Source organism: Chiloscyllium plagiosum, chromosome 23, assembly GCF_004010195.1.
Source record: "Chiloscyllium plagiosum isolate BGI_BamShark_2017 chromosome 23, ASM401019v2, whole genome shotgun sequence".
Taxonomy (NCBI): Eukaryota; Metazoa; Chordata; class Chondrichthyes; order Orectolobiformes; family Hemiscylliidae; genus Chiloscyllium; species Chiloscyllium plagiosum.
The window spans coordinates 28,674,832-28,696,023 of NC_057732.1; the positions used below are offsets into that span (position 1 = coordinate 28,674,832).

The 21,192-nt window shown below is 39.5% G+C and overlaps 1 protein-coding gene across 10 annotated transcripts in view; it reads left to right on the forward strand.

The window, feature by feature from the left end:
* LOC122561717 (voltage-dependent calcium channel subunit alpha-2/delta-1) overlaps nt 1-21,192 on the forward strand; it is a 661,591-nt gene that overhangs the window by 508,305 nt on the left and 132,094 nt on the right. For all 10 annotated transcript variants that reach the window (XM_043713760.1, XM_043713766.1, XM_043713767.1 and 7 more), the window contains 3 exons: nt 6,459-6,537; nt 6,685-6,734; nt 12,009-12,098. In XM_043713760.1, coding sequence (XP_043569695.1) covers nt 6,459-6,537; nt 6,685-6,734; nt 12,009-12,098 — 219 coding nt within the window. The remainder of the gene's footprint in view (nt 1-6,458; nt 6,538-6,684; nt 6,735-12,008; nt 12,099-21,192) is intronic.

Genomic DNA, 21,192 nt, shown 5'->3' on the forward strand with positions numbered 1-21,192 from the left:
AAAGCTGACTTGGCTTTGCAGAGAGAAACCTTTCCTAAAACTCAATGAAAATTTCACTTTGCCAAAATATGTTAAGATTCAGCCCCAACAGACTGTGGTTTCAACTAAAAACCACAGATGTATTAAAAGTACTGGGTATTCAGCAGCAATGGACAATAGGGCAATAGATAATCTAGGACAAAGCACCACACCACATTCACACCCTCCACCACCGATACTCAGTAGCAGCAGCATGTTTCATTTGCAAGATGCACTACAGAAATTCACCAAGGCTCTTCACTGTTCAAACAAAACTTTTCAAACCAATGATTGCCACCATCTAGAAGAACAAAGGTAATAGTTGCACGAGAGTACCAGCACCTGAGAGTTTCCCTACTGACCTGACTCAGAAATACAGTGTATTAGCATTCATTCAATATTGCTGGATCAATTTGCTGGAAATCAATTCCTTGTTGCACCATATAGACTGTTGTGATTCACAAAGACAGCTCACCATCTCCTCCTCAAGGGCAACTAGGCTTGGGCAATGAATGCTAGCTATGCCAGTTAAAGTCACATCTCATGAATGTATAAAAAGAAACATCCTTATCCACACTTTTCCATATGAAAGTAATAAATGGTGAGACTATTGCCTATTCTTCATTAGTAGGAACATAGGAGAGTACAGGGCTACAAAAGATTCACCAATGGAGCTACTCAGACTGAAAAAAGGAGCATTTAGTTCTGTCTTGGACCTTCGAATCCTCCTTATGATGCTGTCAGAAGAATTGATGCACTGAATCGAAGTTACATAAAATATGTCTTCCATCCCCTTTAAAGTTTCAAAAGGAGCATGAAAGATCAAATGTATAAGACAGAAGCACAATATTGGAAATCTGAAAGATAAATAGAAAATGACGGAAATATGCAACAAGTCATTCAGTATCTATGGTCATTGATGAAAGGGGATTGCGATGAAACATTAACTCTGCCAAACATTAACTCTGCCTCTCTCTGCTCAAATACTACCTGATGTACTGAGTACTTTGCGCATTTTCTGTTCTTAAATCAAACATATGTTTCTCATATTTGCACATGAGTATGAAAAGCATCCTTCAGATATCAAACATGGGGAGTGTTATCTGACCAAGGTATACATTTTGGCTGTTTGAAATCAAAGATTTACAGGTGAATAGTTGCTTTTCATAGTGGAAGCAAATTCATTGCAATGTTCTCCTGAACCTTAATCCAATGCATGACAACTGCCATTTGTCCATATCTCCCAGTATAATTTCCCAATCAGTCGATCTCAGGACAAAGCTGGCAGTCTAAAAATATGGTTTTGGCTTATTTTGCTGAGGAATAATGAGTTGAAGGTAATATTTGAACAAAGCTGTGAAGCAAAACATTTAAGAGAGCTGCAGTACAAGCCTTGAAGAAATGTGTTTTCTGCTATTAACAAAAACACATCACATCAATGAACACCATTTCAGACTTGTTTTTAGTCAATCAGTCACTTGATGCGGTCAACTATTTGATGCATTCATCTTATGTGATTTCGGAATGGAGAGAAAATACAATGGCTTCATTGATTTTTCAGTGTCCTAATAGAACTAAGTCACTGATTTTGACTGAAATATTTAATTCAGACCCTTCTATAAATTGCTCCAGCTGTTCCCATACAGGAAGTTATGTTTGTGCTTGTTCTTTTGTTATGTGTATATACAATATCATTTGGACTTATGCCCATTGTAAAATTGAGCATGAACTTACTAAACTGGCAACTGAGGACTTTTTCCAGGAACTGAATGTTTCAGAGATCCTTTTGTGACACAGTTTGTTTTATGTCTGTTATTAACTGGAAGTTTGTTACGGTCTTTGCCCTTGATCTGAGATGTGAAAAAAAAACTAACAATGCCACATGGCCACTTTTACTGTAACCATACACTGTGAGCCAGCATCATATCTTGGAAATACTCAGCAGGTCAGGCAGCATCTGTGGAGAAAGATACAGAGTTAATATTTCAAATCAATACACTTTAATCAGAACTAATGTCAGAATCATAATAGGTTTTAAGTAATTGAAAGCAGCGAGGGTGGGAAAACAACAGTGGCAGCATTGTGAGACAATTTAGTAAATGGAAGAGATTCAGTGACAAAGGGGTTGGTGGAATAGTGCCCACGGAAGTGGTAAAGGGATAAGTAGAGAAACCAACATTGGCAGAACTAGAGCAAAATGAAAAGTAAAATGAAAGTAAATCTGGAACTAGTAAAAATTTAGGAAAGAAAATGGGACATGGATTAGGATCTGATATTGTTGAATTTGGTATCAAATCTGGCAGGCTGTAGAATGTTTAAACATGAAACAGCCTCGCAGAGTGAAGATTAAGCTCTGCCTTTGATGTCTGGATTGACATCATGCATCAGGAATGGGTGGTTTGCACTCATTGCGTTCTGGGCTGTGGAAGCCCATAAAATCCTCCCTTTGTTTTGGACTTAGCACTTTATTGGTTGATCCAAACCAGCTTCCAGCCATGAAGAATATTTTCATATTGTGGCCTTGATTACTCATCAGCCTGCCACAATTTCACACTGCCCAAATAAAAGAATCCTATATGACAATACAATTCAACAGTTTATTAGGGCTATAATACCTATTAGAAATCCAATTACAAATCAATACAGTTGAAAGAAATATTGATAGATCTGGGACATGCAGAGTCTAGTGATTGATTGATAATTATATTACTCTTTAGTTATTGAAAATATTAATTCCTAAAAGAGTTTGAACAAATATTTTGGAGGTGCCGGTGTTGGACTGGAGTGGACAAAGTTAAAAATCACACAACACCACGTAGAGTCGAACAGATTTAATTGGAAACACTGGCTTTTGGAGCACTGCTCCTTCATCAGTGGTTGTGGAGAAGAAGCACAATATTCTCCATAACCACCTGATGAAGGAGCAGCGCTCCGAAAGCTAGTGTTTCCAATTAAATCTGTTGGACTATAACCTGGTGTTATGTAATTTTTAACTTTAAACAAATATTGTTTGGTTGCCAGGATTGACTAAGGCCCAGTCCCCAGATTCCATTCTATACCACTTTACACCGCTTCTGCTTCCTCAAAGCTGAAGTCCTCTTTGGTACACAGCTCCTTTAACTCCTCTCCCTTATGCTGTTTGGCTCTTCCTCCTGTTTTATGGAGCACCTTGGGATTTTATTTGTTACATTAAAGGGCCGTGCAAATGCACATAGTTCATGTTCATTTTGAAGTCATCTTTGTTGGTGTTTTGGTTTTGCTTTGTTTCATCTCCAGTGATATCTCTGCAGCATATGGCTTTGATATAAGATATACCTCCTCTTTGGGAAGCCTCATTGTGGTCTCTTCCAAATCAAGCTACTCATTACTTTGTGTATGATTTATGCATAAACCGCAATAGAAAGATGAAGATTTATTGTGGTTTCAGTTTGGTATGGAATATTGGAACAACTGACTTGGCATGTCCTAAGAGAAAAGCGGCTAATAGACTGCTCAGGGCGAATGAGTTGTTACCTAACACTAATGTTACCTAACACTAAATTTCAGAGGGTTTCGTGGGGGGTTTTTCTCCACAAAGTCCAGTACGTTTTCTCAAGCTGTCGATTCATTAACTATATACACCACTCCAATTTAGTCCCTCTCATGTAATGCTCGCCCAAATCTACCACCCTTCATAGCTGGAAGAAGTTAGCACTGGCTAGATTTCCCGAATGAACTGGCATCCCTGTTACCGGTGTCATCTTTGAAAAGCGATTGTGTACCAGGGACAAGCAGTGCCCTGTATGGTTTGTGGCAATTGCAGTGGACATGGCAGATATGGAGAAGTTGGTGCCCTGCTCTGTGGACTGATACCCTAAATGTCCTGGTGGATGGGGTGTGCAGAGGAGGACCAGCCTCTTCCCATAGGATTGGCAGAGGAGGCTACAACACCAGACTCTGCCAGTTTCGTCCGAGGTTACAACCCAGACCAGTGCAGTCTCAATCATCCAGAGAACTGCCCAGCAGTGTAGAGAGGAGATTAAAAACCTTCCTCACTCTAGCCAGGGTAAGTGCCAGTACCTGTTGTCTGCTACTTCCATGTTGGAAAGGATAGCTCTGACAACACATTCAAATGGAGTGCATGAGGAATAGTTTCCGAGAGCAATATATCCTGGATTTAGAAATGGGTAATGAAGCAGGTTTATTAAGTGACCTCAGAGTAAAAGATCCCTGAGGAAGTAGTGATCATAACATGATTGAATTTAATATTTGGATTGTTTGTGAGAAGCTTGGATTGGAAACAACTATTTTTAACTTAAATAAAGAGAATTACCATGAATTGAGGATAGTGTTAGCTAAGGTGAACTAAGCAGATAGATTAGGAGGAAAGACAGTAAGCAAGCAATGGTAGGCATTTAAGGAGGTAATTCATGACTGAGCAAAAATGTATCCCAGGAAGGAGGCAAGATTTTGAGAGGGATAAACTAACCATGGATAACCGAGGAAGTGAAGAGATTGTAAAGTTGAAATAAAAAGTATGTATGGAGGCAAAATCAGTGATAGCCCTGAAGACCGGGATAAATTCAAAATCCAGCAAAGGAAGACTAAAAAGATAATAGAGAGAGAGAAAATAAGCTATGAGGGCAAACTGGCAAGGACAATAAAAATGGATAGTCAGAGCTTTTTTAATACATAAATATGAAAAGAAAAGGTCAAAGTGAACATAGGCCCCTTAAAAATGAATCTGGGGAGATAGTTATGGGAAACAAGGAATTGGCAAAGGAGTTAATGGATATTTTACTTTCTTTTAATGCTAAACAAGCACCATTACTGTCACTAGAAAAGTACTATTAGACAAACTAATGGGGCTACAGGTGGATAAGTACCAGGCTCTGTTTGTTTACATCCTAGGATCCTAAAAGAAGTATTTTGTAGAAAGAAGCTGTTTTCTAAGCATATTTCAGCTCATTGCAACTAATTAAATGCTTCTAAGGTGTTCTTACTGCTGTAATGGAAGAACCAACGGCAGCCACTTTGTACACAAGGTCCCACAGCTGCAATAAGTTTTATGATGATGTTGGGACTAGATTGTTTTAGATTATAGTCTCAAGAATAAAGTTAATAATCACTTGAAAACTCTCAGATTCAAGCATAAACCGAGAGAAGCACAGTCCTAAGCATGTTGGTCCGTTAGTAGGGAATGTTAGCGAGAGCAGTTGAGTTGCTGCTGTGTCTGTGGATTTGCAGAATGTGTTTGATAAAATGCTAAGTAACAGGCTTCTTCGCAGAACTAAATTCCTTGGACTTAAACTGACAGTGTTTGGATGTGAACTTGACAATGAGACAAAAAGCAAAGAGTAGTAACGAGTCATTGTTTGCCAAACCAGAGGAATGTACACAATGGTGTTCCCTACAGTTCTGATCTATTTATGCATATTCTTGATCTGGATTTGGGTATACAGAGGATATTTACAAATTTTGCAGATTTCATAAAACTTGGAAATGTAGTTAACAAGGAGGCTAGTAGCAAACTTTAGCAAGAAATAGAAAGACTAGTGAAATGGGCAAAAGGAGGAGGATGGAAATTTAATGCAGAGAGGTATGAAGCAAGGAACTTTAGACTTTTAGAAAGAAGTATCAGAACAAGCATCAGAAAGTGAATGGTACCATTTTAAAGGAATTGTAGGAGCAGAGAGACCTGGAAATCATTTACACAAATGTTTGAACATAGCAGAGCCAGTTGGTATATCGGCTGTAAAATCATACGTATTTATTAATCATATTTTTTAAAAAATAGTGTGTACAATCAAGGAAGTGAACCTCAACCACTGTAGATCGCTAGTGAGGCTTCAGCTGGCACATCAGGTGTAAATCTGGGCTTCAGGAAGTATGTTGGTAAGAATGGAAAGAAGATTTGGCAGAATTTGATGAGAATCGAGAGCCCTCAGTGAGTGGAAAGTCTCAAAAAGCTGAGATTGTTCTCCTTGGGGTAGAGAATAGTCAGGGGAAATGTAACAGAGATGTTTGAAGTTATTGGTGGCTTTCATAGAGTAGATAGGGAAAGATTGTTGCCACTGATAGAGGACACATTTAAAATCATTGGTGGTGAAACCATCAGGGAAATTAGGACATTTTTAATGCAAAGAGTTTTTATGATTTGGAATTCAATGACAGTAAAGGTATTCGCAGGAGATTGGTGTTAAAATTACCATAGGAATTTGTTATAAATTTAAAATGATAAACATTTGAAGAGCTTTGGAGAAGCAAAGGGCACTAATTCGACAGCTCTCATGATGACTTGAAACAAGCCTGATAGGGCCCATTCATTCTGTGCTGCAAAATTCTGCGATTTTCTAATATAACTTTTACCTTGCATGAAGATACGTTAGGATATTGTAAATGTGTTAATAGCACATTCAAGATTTCCTCATTTACTGAATAGTCATGTCTTTTCATGTTAGGTGCGAGTGTTCACCTTTTCAGTCGGTCAGCATAACTATGATAAAGGACCATTACAATGGATGGCCTGCACCAATAAAGGTATTTATGACTTATCTTTTAGGGTCATATTTAGAAATTATGTATTCAATGAACAGCTGTCTGTTTTTAACTACCCCATTCCCACTTTTCTTTAGCTTAAAGAAAATGACTCTGAGTACATTATGAACTGTTATTTCTTTATTTCAGGCTACTTTTTTGAAATTCCTTCCATTGGAGCAATACGTATAAACACACAGGTAATAATGTTACACTTCAACTTACTAGGCTGAAACTATTCAGTTTTTACATACCTTTGTATAGACTCCAGATTTTTAAAAAAAACTCTAAGAACAGATTAGATAATGGGTAATTTGTAGGTAAATACAGAGAAATCCTTTCTGTGGTAAAACTTGCAAATTATATTTGATTTGTTTGCACATTGTACTGTACTGAATGTCGTTTACTACATTGATAGTTTGCCTTCGCCTTTGCTTGAACAACCCCACCAGTTTGATTTAAACCGATCCTGGTTAGTTGTTGATTTCTATTGGCTGCTCCTGAGTTACTGTCGTTGGGGGCTACCATTTAAAGGTGCTGACGTTCACTGCAAATGGCATGGCAAATGGCAAAGTCCTTTATTATAAATTCATGGATTGAGCGCAGATCATGTGTTTTCAGTCTTACTGCAGTGGGTTTGTTCTTCCTTGGCCTGCAGTATGACATGGAGAACATAAAAAGGTGAGCAAGACGAGGACAATTTGCTAAGTAAGAGAGGAGGAGGGTAAAAGAAAAGAACTTGAATTGAATCGAATTGAATCAAATCAAATCAAATAGAATCAAATCGAATTGTGTACCAAGACACAGTGAAGAGCTTTGTCTTGCAAGCAATACAGGCAGATCACATAATTACGTAGCATAGACAAGTAAATAATAGGTAAACAGCGGCAAAACAAAAACACAGGTACAGGTGAATGCTAATACTTTGTAAGGCCATTCAGTATTCTAACAACAGTAGGATAGAAACTGTTTTGAAACTGGCTGGTGCATGTGATCAAGCTTCTGTACCTTCTCCTCAGTGGTAGAGGTTGTAAAAAAACATTGCCAGGATGGGATGGATCTTTGAGAATGCTGGCGACCTTTCCTTGACAGTGGGCCTAGTAAATGGATTCTATAGATGGGAGGTTGGCCTTTGTGATTTTCCAGGCTAAGTTCACTACTCTCTGTAACTGTCTCCGATCCTGAATGGTACAGTTGCCATACCAGGTAGTGATACATCCAGACAGAATGCTCTCGATGGCACACCTATAGAAGTTGGCAAGGTTATTTACCATTATGCTGAATTTTCTGAGCTGCCTGAGGAAGAAGAGATGTTGGGCCTTTGTAACCAGTGCATCCACATGAAGAGTACAAGAAAGCTTGTTGTTGATGACCACTCCCAGGATTTGACCCTCTCCACTCATTCCACTTCTGTGCTGTGAATGTGTAGGGGGCATGAGTAACATCTCGCCGAAAGTCAATAATGAGTTCCTTGGTTTTACCGGCATTGAGAGCTAGGTTGTTCTCAGTGCACCATTTTTCCAGGTCTTCCCGTCTGTAGTCTGTTTCGTCGCCATCTGAGATTTGACCAACTGTGGTGGTGTCTTTAGTGAACTTGTAAATGGCTTTAGTCTGGTATTTGGCGACGCAGTCTTGGGTGTACAGCGAGTACAGTAGGATACTGAGTATGCACCCCAGGGGGCTCCAATGTTGAGTGTTAGTGAGGATGAAATATTGTCCTCAATCTTAACTGATTGTGGCCTGTGGGACAAAAAACTGAGGATCCAGTTGCAGCAAATGGGGCTTAGTCCGAGATCACTAAGTTTAGTAATCAGTGTCGAGGAGATAATAGTGTTGAAGGCTGAACTGTAGTCAATGAGTAGGATTCTCACGTCGCTGTTCTTGGTGTCAAGATGTTCTAGGGAGGAGTAAAGGGCAAGTAATATGGCATCTAACATGGATCTGTTGGCCAAATAGGCAAATTGGAGCGGGTCAAGAGTAATTGGGAGGCTGGAGTTGATTAATGCCATGACCAGCCTTTTAAAGCACTTCATGACCACTGAAGTTAGAGCCACTGGGCGGTAGACATTGAGACATGCTGCGTGAGCCTTCTTAGGCACAGGGATGATGTTGGCCCTCTTGAAACAGGCAGAGACAGTGGCCTGCTGCAGGGACAGGTTGAAGATGTCTGAGAAGACCTCTGCCAGTTGATCTGCGCATGCTCTGAGTGCACGGCCTGGTACTCCATCTGGTCCCATCGTTTTTCTTGGTTGTTGCCTTTTATGACCACAGGAAATCTCAATGTTTCACAGCAAATTAAATCCTTTTAAAATGTAATCAATGTTATAATGAAGGAACGTAATCACTGATTTGCATACACAAACTCTCTGGACAGTAATGTGACCAAAGAGTCTGTTTTTGTGATGTTGGATGAAGGATACATATTGACCCTGTCAGAACTTTCCTGCTCCTCTTCAAACTATATTGCTTTGGGATATTTTACATGAAAGGACAGAGGGGACCTTGGTTCTTCATCATCTTATCTGAAAGATGGTACCTCTAACATTGCCTCACTCTCCCAGCACTGCATTGAAGGGTCAGTGCTGGGTTTTGTGCTCAAGCCTGGAAAGGATCTTGTCTCCATAGCTTTATGACTGGGAGTAGAAAGTGCTACCAACTCAGCTACCTCTGTGGAGGAGAAGACGGCTCTCAGCATGGTCATCTTGTGCCTTTTTTCCTTGTGTATCTGTAACAGAAAAATGCAAAGTTAGGGTTGTAGTAAGGATGGTGCATAAAGTGTTGGTGACAAGGGAGTGAGAGATGCGTGCACACACCGCCTGCTGCTTCTAAATCAGAAGAAGGTTGTGGGATAAGTGCAAGTGGGAATCAGGATGAGAATTAGGTGTGAGCGTGTGCAATCTCTTGCAACTGCACAACAGATGACAAGCATCACCACCTCCATCTGGGTGAGTGCATACAGGCACCGTATCCCCGAAGATTGAGGGTTGTGTGTTATGATGTATGATGTATTCTGTTTGCTTCATGTCTCAATAACTCACAATGGCACCAAGCTGCAAAATGGGGATGTGATGTGAAGCGTACAAAGGTGAGGTGAATGTGAGGTATGAGGCATAGATTGATAGAGATTGTGGCAGAAAACTGGCTTTTCAAAGTGAAGGCTAGTTTTTAGTGCTGTTAACCTTGCATGAATTTGCTTCAAAGATATAGGCTGGGGTTAATCGCACATTCAATCCCTCAGCATATTTTCAAGACTATCCAGTTGGGCCCCCATGGTGTCGTCATAGATATGTTCCTGCTCAGGGCATTATATCTTTGTTATTTATAAAGGAAGACATTATTTCAAAATTGAGACTGCAGTGAATGTACTGGAGTTCAGATACATTGAGTTGCAACACATTACCCTTTCCCTTCTGTGACCCGAGTTTCAGTCCAGTTCGATTGCTGGGAAGAAGCCCTTCCTCCAGCCATGCCCACAGGTTCTAAGTGTAAGTGTCTGGTTAAGCTGAACTCAGTTCTGACAGCTCAAACACAAATCTCAATATTATTGAAAACTTTGCATTAATTAGCATTTTTTCAGAGAGGTCACCAGGAGGCCGGGCTTCGGGAATTGTTTCTTTTGAAACGGCAGGTTTGGATTCGAGTGAAAGGATGTTCATTTCCCACTATTAGACTGGGGAAATATTGATGGTATCTGGAAATGGAAAAACATCATTCACACTGACAGTCAATATTTCTCATATCTGCTGAAAGTGTAAACATTTTGAGACATCGCTGGGGCATTTTCAAGTGTTCATTAACATACATTCACATTTAGGTTTCTCAAATTTCTTTTGTAAAAGTGTGAAGATTCACCCTGTAACTAAGCTGAGGAGCCAGCCACTTAGACTTAGTGGTGTTCAAGATTAACCATAAATGCTTTGTAAAGGCCATGACAATATGTCTTGTCTTATGGAATAAAATATTGCTCTTTTAGCTGTACCTTCTGCCTAGCTATGAGTAATGCTTTAAGTGATCTGCAATTTGTGTCTGGTATGTGTCATTAGTGCCACTTCTCAAATGTCATCGTTCTTCTGGGTGATCTTATCAAAAAGGAATGGAACCTTGTCAGTTTCAGTTAGGAATTTATTTTTGCTGAGTTAGATTCTCAGCAAGAGCTCAATTTTAACAATTACACATTACAATTTTGTGTGTCGTGCCACAAAACTCTGAGCTGTTCTTTACAATATTGGCCTAATTTGTAATGAGGTCAGCCAGATGGATCTCAGAATATGAGTTCCCTGATTGGGGCTGTTACTCTGGTCCAACCAGGGAGCCCTGGCTGACAGATAAAAACAGGAGTGTCACAGGTACTGTTACTTTAGGAGCTAGCTCTGACTTAGTTGGGTCAGTGTCATGTTCTATGCATATGTAAATAAAGGGTGACCTATAATGGGATATTGGCCTTTGTGGTGTTATTTCACACTTCTTATGTTAAATGTATGACCCCTGGTTATTGATATCTCTCCTTGTGGAATACATGCATTTCTATTCACCCTATGTATGTCCCTCAGAACCTTATACACAACTATTAGGTCCTTTATTAACCATTGCTGCCCATGAGAACAAGACCAACTTTCAAGAGTTGGACCATCTGAAATATAGCCACAAGTTAGCAGCAGAATAACAGGCCATGGCATAATGCTCCTGCCATTTTGAGACTGGGGGAATATGAAAATTCAGATCAAACAATCCGCTTACTGCATTTATACCCACTGTGAGTGAGGTTGGTGAGACACCTGGATTACCACATTTAAATTTGAAACCATATCTTGGGAAATTTATATTATTGGCCTTGGAGGGAATTCCCCAGAACGACAGTTGATATGCAAGGTTTACTTGCCAGACTGACTGCAAAACCTCGGCTTGTTTTCCAGGGAGTTAACAAGGTTGAAGGGTGATTTGATCAAGCCGTTGAACATAATCCAGGAGTTTAGTAGGTAAATGCAGAGAAAGCTTTTCTGCTAATTTGACTACCCAGAATAAGGTGCTACAATTTGACACTCTCCCCTGGCCACCACCTCTTTATCTCTGATCGTCCATTTGGGTCAGGCAACCCACTGAGTCTACATAAATAAGAGCTGGCCAATCAAATTCACTGAGCCTCACATTCACCTATAGGCTGATCTGGTGACATACGCTGCCAGTCAGTGGTCCTGGAGTTAAAAGTCCACTTACTGGTAGGTTTGAGTCATTATGAGCAATTACATAAAAGGTTGGCCAGCATATCATCTTCTGGGGTGTATTTGTGAGGAAGTTATGATTGTAATTAAACCAATCTATTATACAAGAAGTTCGTATGCTCTACTGAGTACTATTCTTTTAAAATCTTAATATTCCACATTTATAAAGCATGGTGAACATTAAGAATTATTCTCTGTGGTTACCATTGTGGATAGCTTTGACTGCTGTGATCAATTGTTTGGTTTATTCCATAGGAGTATTTGGATGTGCTTGGAAGACCAATGGTTTTAGCTGGCACAAACGAAAAACAAGTTCAATGGACCAACGTGTACCTGGATGCATTGGTATGATATGAACAACTTGTATTTATCACAGCTGGCATTTGCATTGAGTGAGAGGTATAACTAAGAGAAGTTCAAATTAGCCAATAAAGAAGGATATCAGAAGAATGCATTCTTTGTAATGTACACCATGTTTGCCTATGAAATAGTGGATATGTCAGCAGTTATCTATAGTAATGCTGTCAGGCACATTCAAAATGTTTCCTGATTGAATTAACCAACATGTGATGCCCTTGACAGCTGATTATGCAATTATTTTGAATTGAATAAATTGGATCTCAAGTAGACAACGGACTCTTTATTCCAAGCTGAAAAGTTATGGCATGACAGTTGAATGCTCTGATGAAGGAAACTCAAGACATTGTGAATGAAAAACAAAGAAGATGCCTCCTATCTTAGTGAAAAGTAAAACTAATTATGTGATTGAGTTCAATTTAATTTTGCTGATTGTCATCCATTGCTCAACTCTTTCAGATAGATTTACAGCATTTTCTGCTGAAAATGTGATATATTTCATGCTGCATTTAGCTTCCCGATTATGTGTATTTTGGAAATTGCTCTGAGCAAAAAGCTTTCAAAAATACACTTCTGGAAAAGGAGGTATTAATGAGGCATTTATCTGGGGAAAATGCAAGTGTTGTTGTGTTTATTTTCATTTTGTAATTATGAATTCAAAAGCAGACAGAATTAACCTGGGCTGTTTGACATGAATCACAGCCATGTTTTCCTCTCTCATTGATAGTAGAAACATTATAATAACACTTAGTAAAAGAGCCCAAAGTGCTTCACAATATTCTGATCCCACTATCTTGGTTATCATTTACTCCTGTTCATTTTCCTCTAATTTGGTTACCAAGGTTTTGATTTCTGTTTGAATTTTGAAATCGTCATTCAGGGCTCAGAAGTTTCCAGATTTTCACTGGGCTCTTTAGATAGTTATTATGATAAAGAGAACAGTAATGTTGTGGTAATGTTAAAGAACTCATAATTCATCTGCCTAGCCTAATGTTCCAGAGTTGTGTTAAATTCCTACAGTGACAGATGGAGCAATTTACATTTTTAAATTAATAAATCTGGAATAAAAATCTCAACTTAATTATTAATATTGTAGAATTGCTGTACAAACCCACTCTGTTCACTAATGGTGTGTGTGTGACTCCAGAACCATACTAATAATATTTAATCTGAAATGGCTTGGCAAGTCATTCATTAGTAGGCTACTCTCTGCTCAAGGGAAATTAGGGATGGGAAATAAATGCTGGTCTTACTAGGGACCTGACATCTTAAGAAAGGAAAATGTTACAGCTAAAAGGCACAATGTGACAGCACTTGATATATCTGCTCTAGCCTGACAAGTTTATGGATGAATCCTCTCTCAGGAAGGTTTCTCTCCTTCCCCCATCTCATGCAAGTGCTTTTTGATAGTATTTAATTTTCTGGTCCCCAATGCTATTGTCAAATGTGCCCTTCAAATTTGAAAGAAATATTGATGCCCTTTAGCTGAAGGCTGCAGCATGAGGCTTGTGGCTGTTCAGAGCTGTGCTTGAATACACATGGTTATAATGGTATCCTCCTGACCCCAAGGGCTTGAATGCACAACTGGGAGAAGGTTTGCAGCTTGAGACATGGAGTCAGTGTGTCTGCCTCCTGGAGAGACTGTGGGTTGATCTTGTTGCAGAGGGTGTAGAATCCAGAAACATTCAGTAAGCATTGTATCGGGTGCTTAAATATTTTTTTCATGTATCAATGCTGCAAAATAAAAATATCTGCCAGTCTGTGGAGCCATGCATGTTGCAGTTTGTCCCGAAATATTCAATCCAACTTTTACTCATTGTCAGTCATGACCTTCTTGAGTTATATATAGTATATGACATCTCAGATGGCATTGCCAATAAATGGGAGCAATCTCTTAATGATATCACAAAATACTGTGCTGGTACAAAAGGTTAACCACATTGCTTTCAGTTGTGTTCTGAACCGGCTAAAAGTTAAGTGCTATTAATCTTATCATCCAGCTCATTCTTCATGGAACACAGGAAAGCTTTCCCTACTGCCATTAATATCTCCCAGTTCAATTCAGTTTTACTCTTTCCTGCTTTTAGTTAAATTGTTAAGATTTTTCTTTATTGCCGTTTTGTAAATTCAAAGTACAATGAACAAATTTACTCCGCTTTAAATAACATGCTTTACCGGAACTGTCCAAGATATTTCCTTTTTCCTTTAAGATTCTATATTTATTTAAATTGATCAGACCTTTTCGGAAAATATTACCAAATGCAGATGATAAATCCAAATCACAGCATTACTCTCTAATATTCTGCTTTAATCAATATGTTGAGGGATTGAGATTTTTTTTCCCAATAATTGTAAGAACACCAATGACGTCTCATTGTTATGTTAGTTATTAATGCCTAATTTCCTTTTTTCTCAATTTTAGTTTTCATCCCAAAACAGATATTTGTTGTTACTTGTATAATAATGACATGTTGTAGTCTTAAAAAGATTCATCAATTTGTATGATGGTATCCCTCAACAGTAGATTGCATATATGTTATAAGCGTCCTATTGTTAGAAGACATTGTATGTTCTGGTCACTGTAATCAGTACCATGGGAGATCTATTAATATGTTGAATGAATACACAATTTTGTGGGAGACTGTATAAAATAATTTGTTATTTGAGAAGTATATGATTTAAGTCTACACTTTACCCATTGTCTCTTCCAGCATTTTAAAATCCTGGTCCCCTACCTCTGATCAAGTATCAAATAACTGCCAGCCTTGTGGCTTGGTGGAGTTTTTAAAAATTAACTGTGTAAACAAGAAAGATACGTATATCAGGGATCTATAGTGAGTAATATTTATCCATGTGAAGAAATGGATGGCATGGAAGCCTTCGAGGAAGAGGCATAGTGAAAGGACAACAACAATGAGATGAGTGGAGGTGAGGCAATCTCAAAGCTGTGAGGGGTATTCAGGAAAAGAAAGCAAGTGAGTTGGAAAAATGGAGAGTAGAAGGAACTTGCAATAATTGAAGGGTTAGGAAAGAAACAAATACTTTCCTTGAAAACAGAGACAGTTCCAGAGCACATCGATGCATTTATTAAAATAACACTCATGTCTTTGAGCATTATGATATTGCCATACACAAAATGCAGCTATAATTTCCTTAAGATGACTAATAAACTGGTCAAACATCTTGCTGTTTGATGTTCACACAGGAGAGGAAGCTGGTGAGGGTTATTCACCAATAAGCAAATATGGTCACACATTGTTACATTATTGAACTAATTATAACCCAACAGGGCAGCTGGGGACCTGAAATCCAGATACTGAAAGAAATGTAGAATGAAAACCTGGTATTGATAATGTTGACTGTGAAACTACCAGATTGTCATAAAAATCCATCTGGTTCATTAAGATTTGGCTGCTATGTGGTTCCAGATTAACAGCAATGTGATTGTCTTTTGAAATGGCTTAGAAAAGCACTCAGTTATATTCAAGCAGCTTTTCAAGGGCAATTAGGAATGAGCAATAAATGCTGGCCGTGCCAGTGACACCTACATCCTGTGAGTGAAATGTTTGTCATAGTGCTTCCACTAGAACCTCTACGCGACATAAAACAGAGACGGCAAATTACAAATCCAGTTGCAAGTCTGAGAGTAATTCATTTGCTCTTTTATTGACCATTATAGGGCCTGATAGACTCATTACATTTCCTCACTTCACCTGCACCAGAATTAAAACCCTCAGGCCAGTAATGACAATAAAACCTTGGATATAATGGGTTGCAATTTGCTGTTGGACTTAGTCGATGTGAGTAATGCTACCAGCCATTCTTTAAACTTGTCCTTGGCAGTTTCATCTCCATGATATTTTAAACCTGAGTTCAGAAAGTGTGAGGGAAACGAGGCATCTGCTATCTAGATGAACATAACAAGCAACTGTTCATCTCCTTAAACAATCAGGTTAAAGGATTATAACTAATGTCAGAAGAACTGCGAAAGGAGTGTGAATTTGACTGGGTAAGTTCAAAGTCTAATGAAAGGGCAGTAAAAAAATAAAAATTGGATTACAAGAAAAAGAAATTAGAGATATAGAAGTAGAAAAGTAGTTTTTATTTTAAATTTTACTGTTGCTGAATTATAATGGTTACTTTTTGTTACCAGTCATTGACAGTAGCACATACAGTTGTAACTAAATATGTACAAAATCCAAATTGCTCAAACAGGCTTTTGCATTACTTCAAGCCAATTTTTACTTTCTGTAGTGAGATTAGTTTGTTTATTGTTGAAAATACAGCAACATTTCCACAATGAGTCAGACAGAGAAAATCCCATGATGTTGACGTCAACGTTTGAATTTCTTTATTCACCTCACCTCACCTCACCTCACCTCACCTCACCTCACAACAGTACAGCACAGCGCAGGAACAGGCCCCTCGGCCCACTACATCTGTACTGATCATGATGCCATTTTGGCCATGATGTGGATCTCCATCACTCTAGAATGAACAATGTGACAGGAACATAATTTACTAGCCACTTAAATAGCAGTAAAAAAAGTCATATTTTCTAAATTTCAAACAATCAGTTTTAAGTAAGAACTGAAAGAACTGCAGATGATGTAAATCATGAACAAAACCAGAAGTTGCTGCTAATCGCTCATCAGGTCTAGCAGCATCTGTGAAGAGAAATCTGAGTTAACGTTTTGGGTCGAGTGATCCTTCCTCCAATGAATTTTAAGTGCTAGATTTTCTGCTGTCGTGTGTTGTGTGTTTAAACAATTCAGATGGGGGGGGGGTTGTAACATCTACCATGTGGCCTCCAGTCACCCACTGCATCCCTGCTCCCAATCCGACTGCTGACCTCTGTGTGACTTTGCACTGACAATGGGGGATGCCCCTGCCTCCACCTGGGACTTATTGAGTACTTGAAATGACCAATCAGTGGCTATTCAAGGGCCACATTCCAATGCCATCGCTATTTCTTCCAAGGCAGTTGGAAGCTCATGCCAAGAGGGTGTCCCAGCACTTCAGGCTGCAAAACTCTTAGTACTAGTGTAGGGGTGAGTGACCCTTCTATACAAGTCCCCTGTGCTCATTGGAGGTATCTCTCTACCCATCCCCGCTGATAGCACGATCACACTTGCCTCTTTCACTAGACTTTCAAAAGCCATACCCCTCGCTGGAGCCTGCCAACCTGACACTGGTGAAATTCATACTCTCCACCCCAAACTGCCTCTCCCCAGTCCCAGCACTTACCATTGTTTTCAACTTCAGCAACAAACTCCATTGGGGGGCAGTTCCTGTTGTCCCAGGAGTGCTCACCGTCACAGCTGGGATCACTACGTTACTGACTATTCAATCCTTCAGCAAATTTCAGACCTGGGCTCCCTGTTCCTGAGGGGCTAACATTCCGCATTGCCCTTATTCATAGTCAATTGACCGTTACATCTCAGCTGGGCAGCTGTTCTTGATGAGGTGTAGTGAGAGTGATTGGCATCATACCAACAACAAAGGAAGGTGGATCTGATTGTTAATGATTAATCATTTCAGTTCTAGGACTTTTCTGCAGGGGCTCCTCAGCATTGTATCCCAGGCTCAACTACCTTCAGCTTCACCAACGACCTTCCCTTCCTTGTAAGGTCAGAAATCAAGATGTTTGCCAATGATTGCACAATGTTTAGCACCATTTGTGACTCCTCAGCTTCTGAAGCAGCTCATATCCAAATGCAGCAAGATCTAGACAATATCTAGAACAAGGAACATTTGTGTGACACAAATACCAGATCATACCTTTCTCCAACAAGAGAGGACCTACCTATCACCTCTTGACATTCAATAGTATCAACCTTACTGAATCTGCTACTATCAACTTCCTGGGGGTTACCATTGACCAGAAACTCAACTGCACTAGCCATATAAATACTGTGGTTATTAGAACAGGTCAAAGGCTCTTGGTGGCAATTAACTCACCTTCCTGATGAAGGGCTTTTGCCCGAAACGTCGATTTTGCCTGTACTATCAACTTCCTGGGGGTTACCATTGACCAGAAACTCAACTGCACTAGCCATATAAATACTGTGGTTATTAGAACAGGTCAGAGGCTCTTGGTGGCAATTAACTCACCTTCCTGATGAAGGGCTTTTTCCCGAAACGTCGATTTTGCCTGTCCTCGGATGCTGCCTGAACTGCTTTGCTCTTCCAGCACCACTAATCCAGAATCTGGTTTCCAGCATCTGCAGTCATTGTTTTTACCTCACCTTCCCAAAGCCTCACTGCCATGTACAAGGCACAAGTCAGGGCTGAAAATCAACAAGAGGGTCTGACTTTTCACCAAATTGGAATGACTGAGGAGCACTTTCCAAATGGGATGCATTCCGATTCTAGGTTGACAACTTCATTTCTGGATTTTTTCAATGTCAGAAGTTTCTTTTAAGGATGTGGGCTGGTTCAGGACATAACCCTGTAACCTGCACTCCAAATGTGACCAGCTCTGTTGTAAAGATGGGCATGTTCTATTCTTCCATGACTTTCATAGCATTGGCTCAGCTTTTCAAAGATTTGTGGTCCGAGGAAATCTCAGGTGTGGTGAACCATAGAAAAGCTATGGCACAGAAAGAGTGCAGTCAGCCTATCAGGTCTGCTGTCCTGTCACTTTCAGGGACCTGTGCGCATTCCTGTACCCTCTCAATACCCACCTGCTTGTTGTGTATTCTTTTACGTTGTTTGTCTCCCCAAAAACATAATCTCACACTTGTACGGATTGAATTGCATTTGTCACTTTTCCACCCACCCAAACAAATCACTGATACCATCCTGCAACCATTCTGTTCACTATCAGCTACCTGGTTATTTTTGTGAATGCAATCCTATCTCCCACATTCAAATCTAAATCATTAATATATACCAGAAACAGCAAGGGGACACAAATGCAGGCCCACAGAACGCCATTGGAAACTGCTTTCCATTCGTTAAAACAACCATAATAAATTACCCTTTGTTTCCTGTCACTGAGCCGATTTATGATCTAATTCACCACATTTCTGTATCACATAGGCTTTATTATTTTGCCTGAACATTGACATTTGCATTGACAAATGTCTTTCCATGCAGTCAACATCTACTGCATTACCCTCATCAATCCTCCTTGTTACTTCCTCAAAATGTTTAGTAAGACACAATCTTTCTTTTGTAGAGCTGTACAGACTATCTGTGATTAATCCATGTGCTTCTAAATGGCATTTCGTCCTATTTCTCAATCTTGATTCTAATAATTTGCCCACAACTGGGGTCAGACTGACTGGCCCGTAATTGTTGGACCGATCCCTCCCAACCTTTTTGAAGAGTGGGAAATTTTTCATAGACTTTTAACACCCAGCCTCTTACCTGAATCCAATGAGAATTAGAAAATTATCATCAAAGCATTAGTTATTACCTCTGGGATTTCCTTTAACAGCTTAAGATACGGGTCATCTGGCCGTGATGATTTATCCAACTCCATCAGTCAAGAATTGGCAATGAGATTTGACTGAGAGCCCAGAAAACAATTGATGTATTCAACCATCTCAGCCAAAGGAAATATATTCCGTGATTGACAGCTGCGACTTGTAGATGTCTATTATCAATTGTATGATATTTACTCATTTCACATACTTTCAGTTTCTGCTATTGATGCTTTAATTCAAATGGGTAATGGGTAGACAGTTTTATTGTGCATTGTGAAATAAATTTTTTTAAACATCGTGCAAGGTTATTTTTAAAAGCTTTTTTTTTACACATTCTCTACCTTCTTTGGATAATTGGGTTTTAAAGTAGAAGTAACTTGTTTTTATTAATTCATGGGATGTGGGCATTGATGGATTTATTGACCATCCCCAATTACTCAGAGGACAGTTAAGTCTCAACCGTATTGCTGTGGGTCTGGAGTCACGTGTTGACTAGACTAGGTAAGGACTGCAGTTTCCTTTCTTCAAGGACAATAATGAACCAGATGAGTTTATCTGACATTTTAAATTCTGTGAGGATGCCTCTTTTTTTCTTTTGGGACGGAAACTCATTTTGTTAGCATTGGGTGAAAGCAGCCTTTCCTGGAAATCATGTGACCGAAGTTAAATGATTAGGCAAGCAATCAGTGGGGCAGAAGATGGCTAAGTTCAGGAGAAAAAGAGCCTTACCTGTGGATGTACGGGTTAGCAGCTTCAAAAGGGGTGGGGGGAGGGTGTTGCTGGGGAGGTGGTGTTGTCCAGGTGAATAAGATTTAGTGAATGTGCAGAATGTTTCCTAAAATAAATGCTTGCAAACTTGTCAGGAAGGATCTTATAAAGTGAAGTGAAAAGAGATAATTCACAGTGGTTGAGTGTCTGAAAGAGATATTGTTGAGAATAAGGGTTGAATCTTTTTTGTGTTGTTCATAAGGTCTTTCAAAATTATTATATATAATATATAGTTTTTCTTTTTCTCTTCATTTAGGTAGTAAATACATGTTCTTTTTGTATGATAAACATATGTTATTTTGTTAATAGTACAGCGACAACCTCATGTGAACATATTCAGTGGGTATCAAACAGCAAAATATAATTTATGGTCTATCAAGCAGGGTTTTGCTCCAAAATCTGGTGCAGTATTACCATCAATGGGGACAATAATCTATACATTCAAATTCTCTGGGTCATTGGGGGCTCTTGTGGTGCAGTAGTACTGTCTCTGTCTCTGAGCCAGAGGCCTGAGTTCAGGACACACCTGCTCTGGAGGTGTGTATTGGCATCTCTGCATAAGTTGGTTAGAAATATCAGCAGTGTGTCAATGATTATACAAGTACATTATTTTTGCATGGGGGTGGGTGGAGGATGGAGGAATGAGCTGGCATGGATAGGGCATGGGGATTTGGTGAGGGCTACATTGTTTTTATTCAAACTGGGGTAACCCACTGGAGAGCTGGTTCCTTTAACATCTCTACACCTGGCAGCTGTTGCCTCTTACCTGGTTGGGCACCACCCTATCATAAAGATCACATCTTTGCAGACACTTCCATCTGGAACATGTGCTTGAAGCTAGGACTTTTCCCATTTCCTGTTGGCCACCTCAAAGCTGAAAA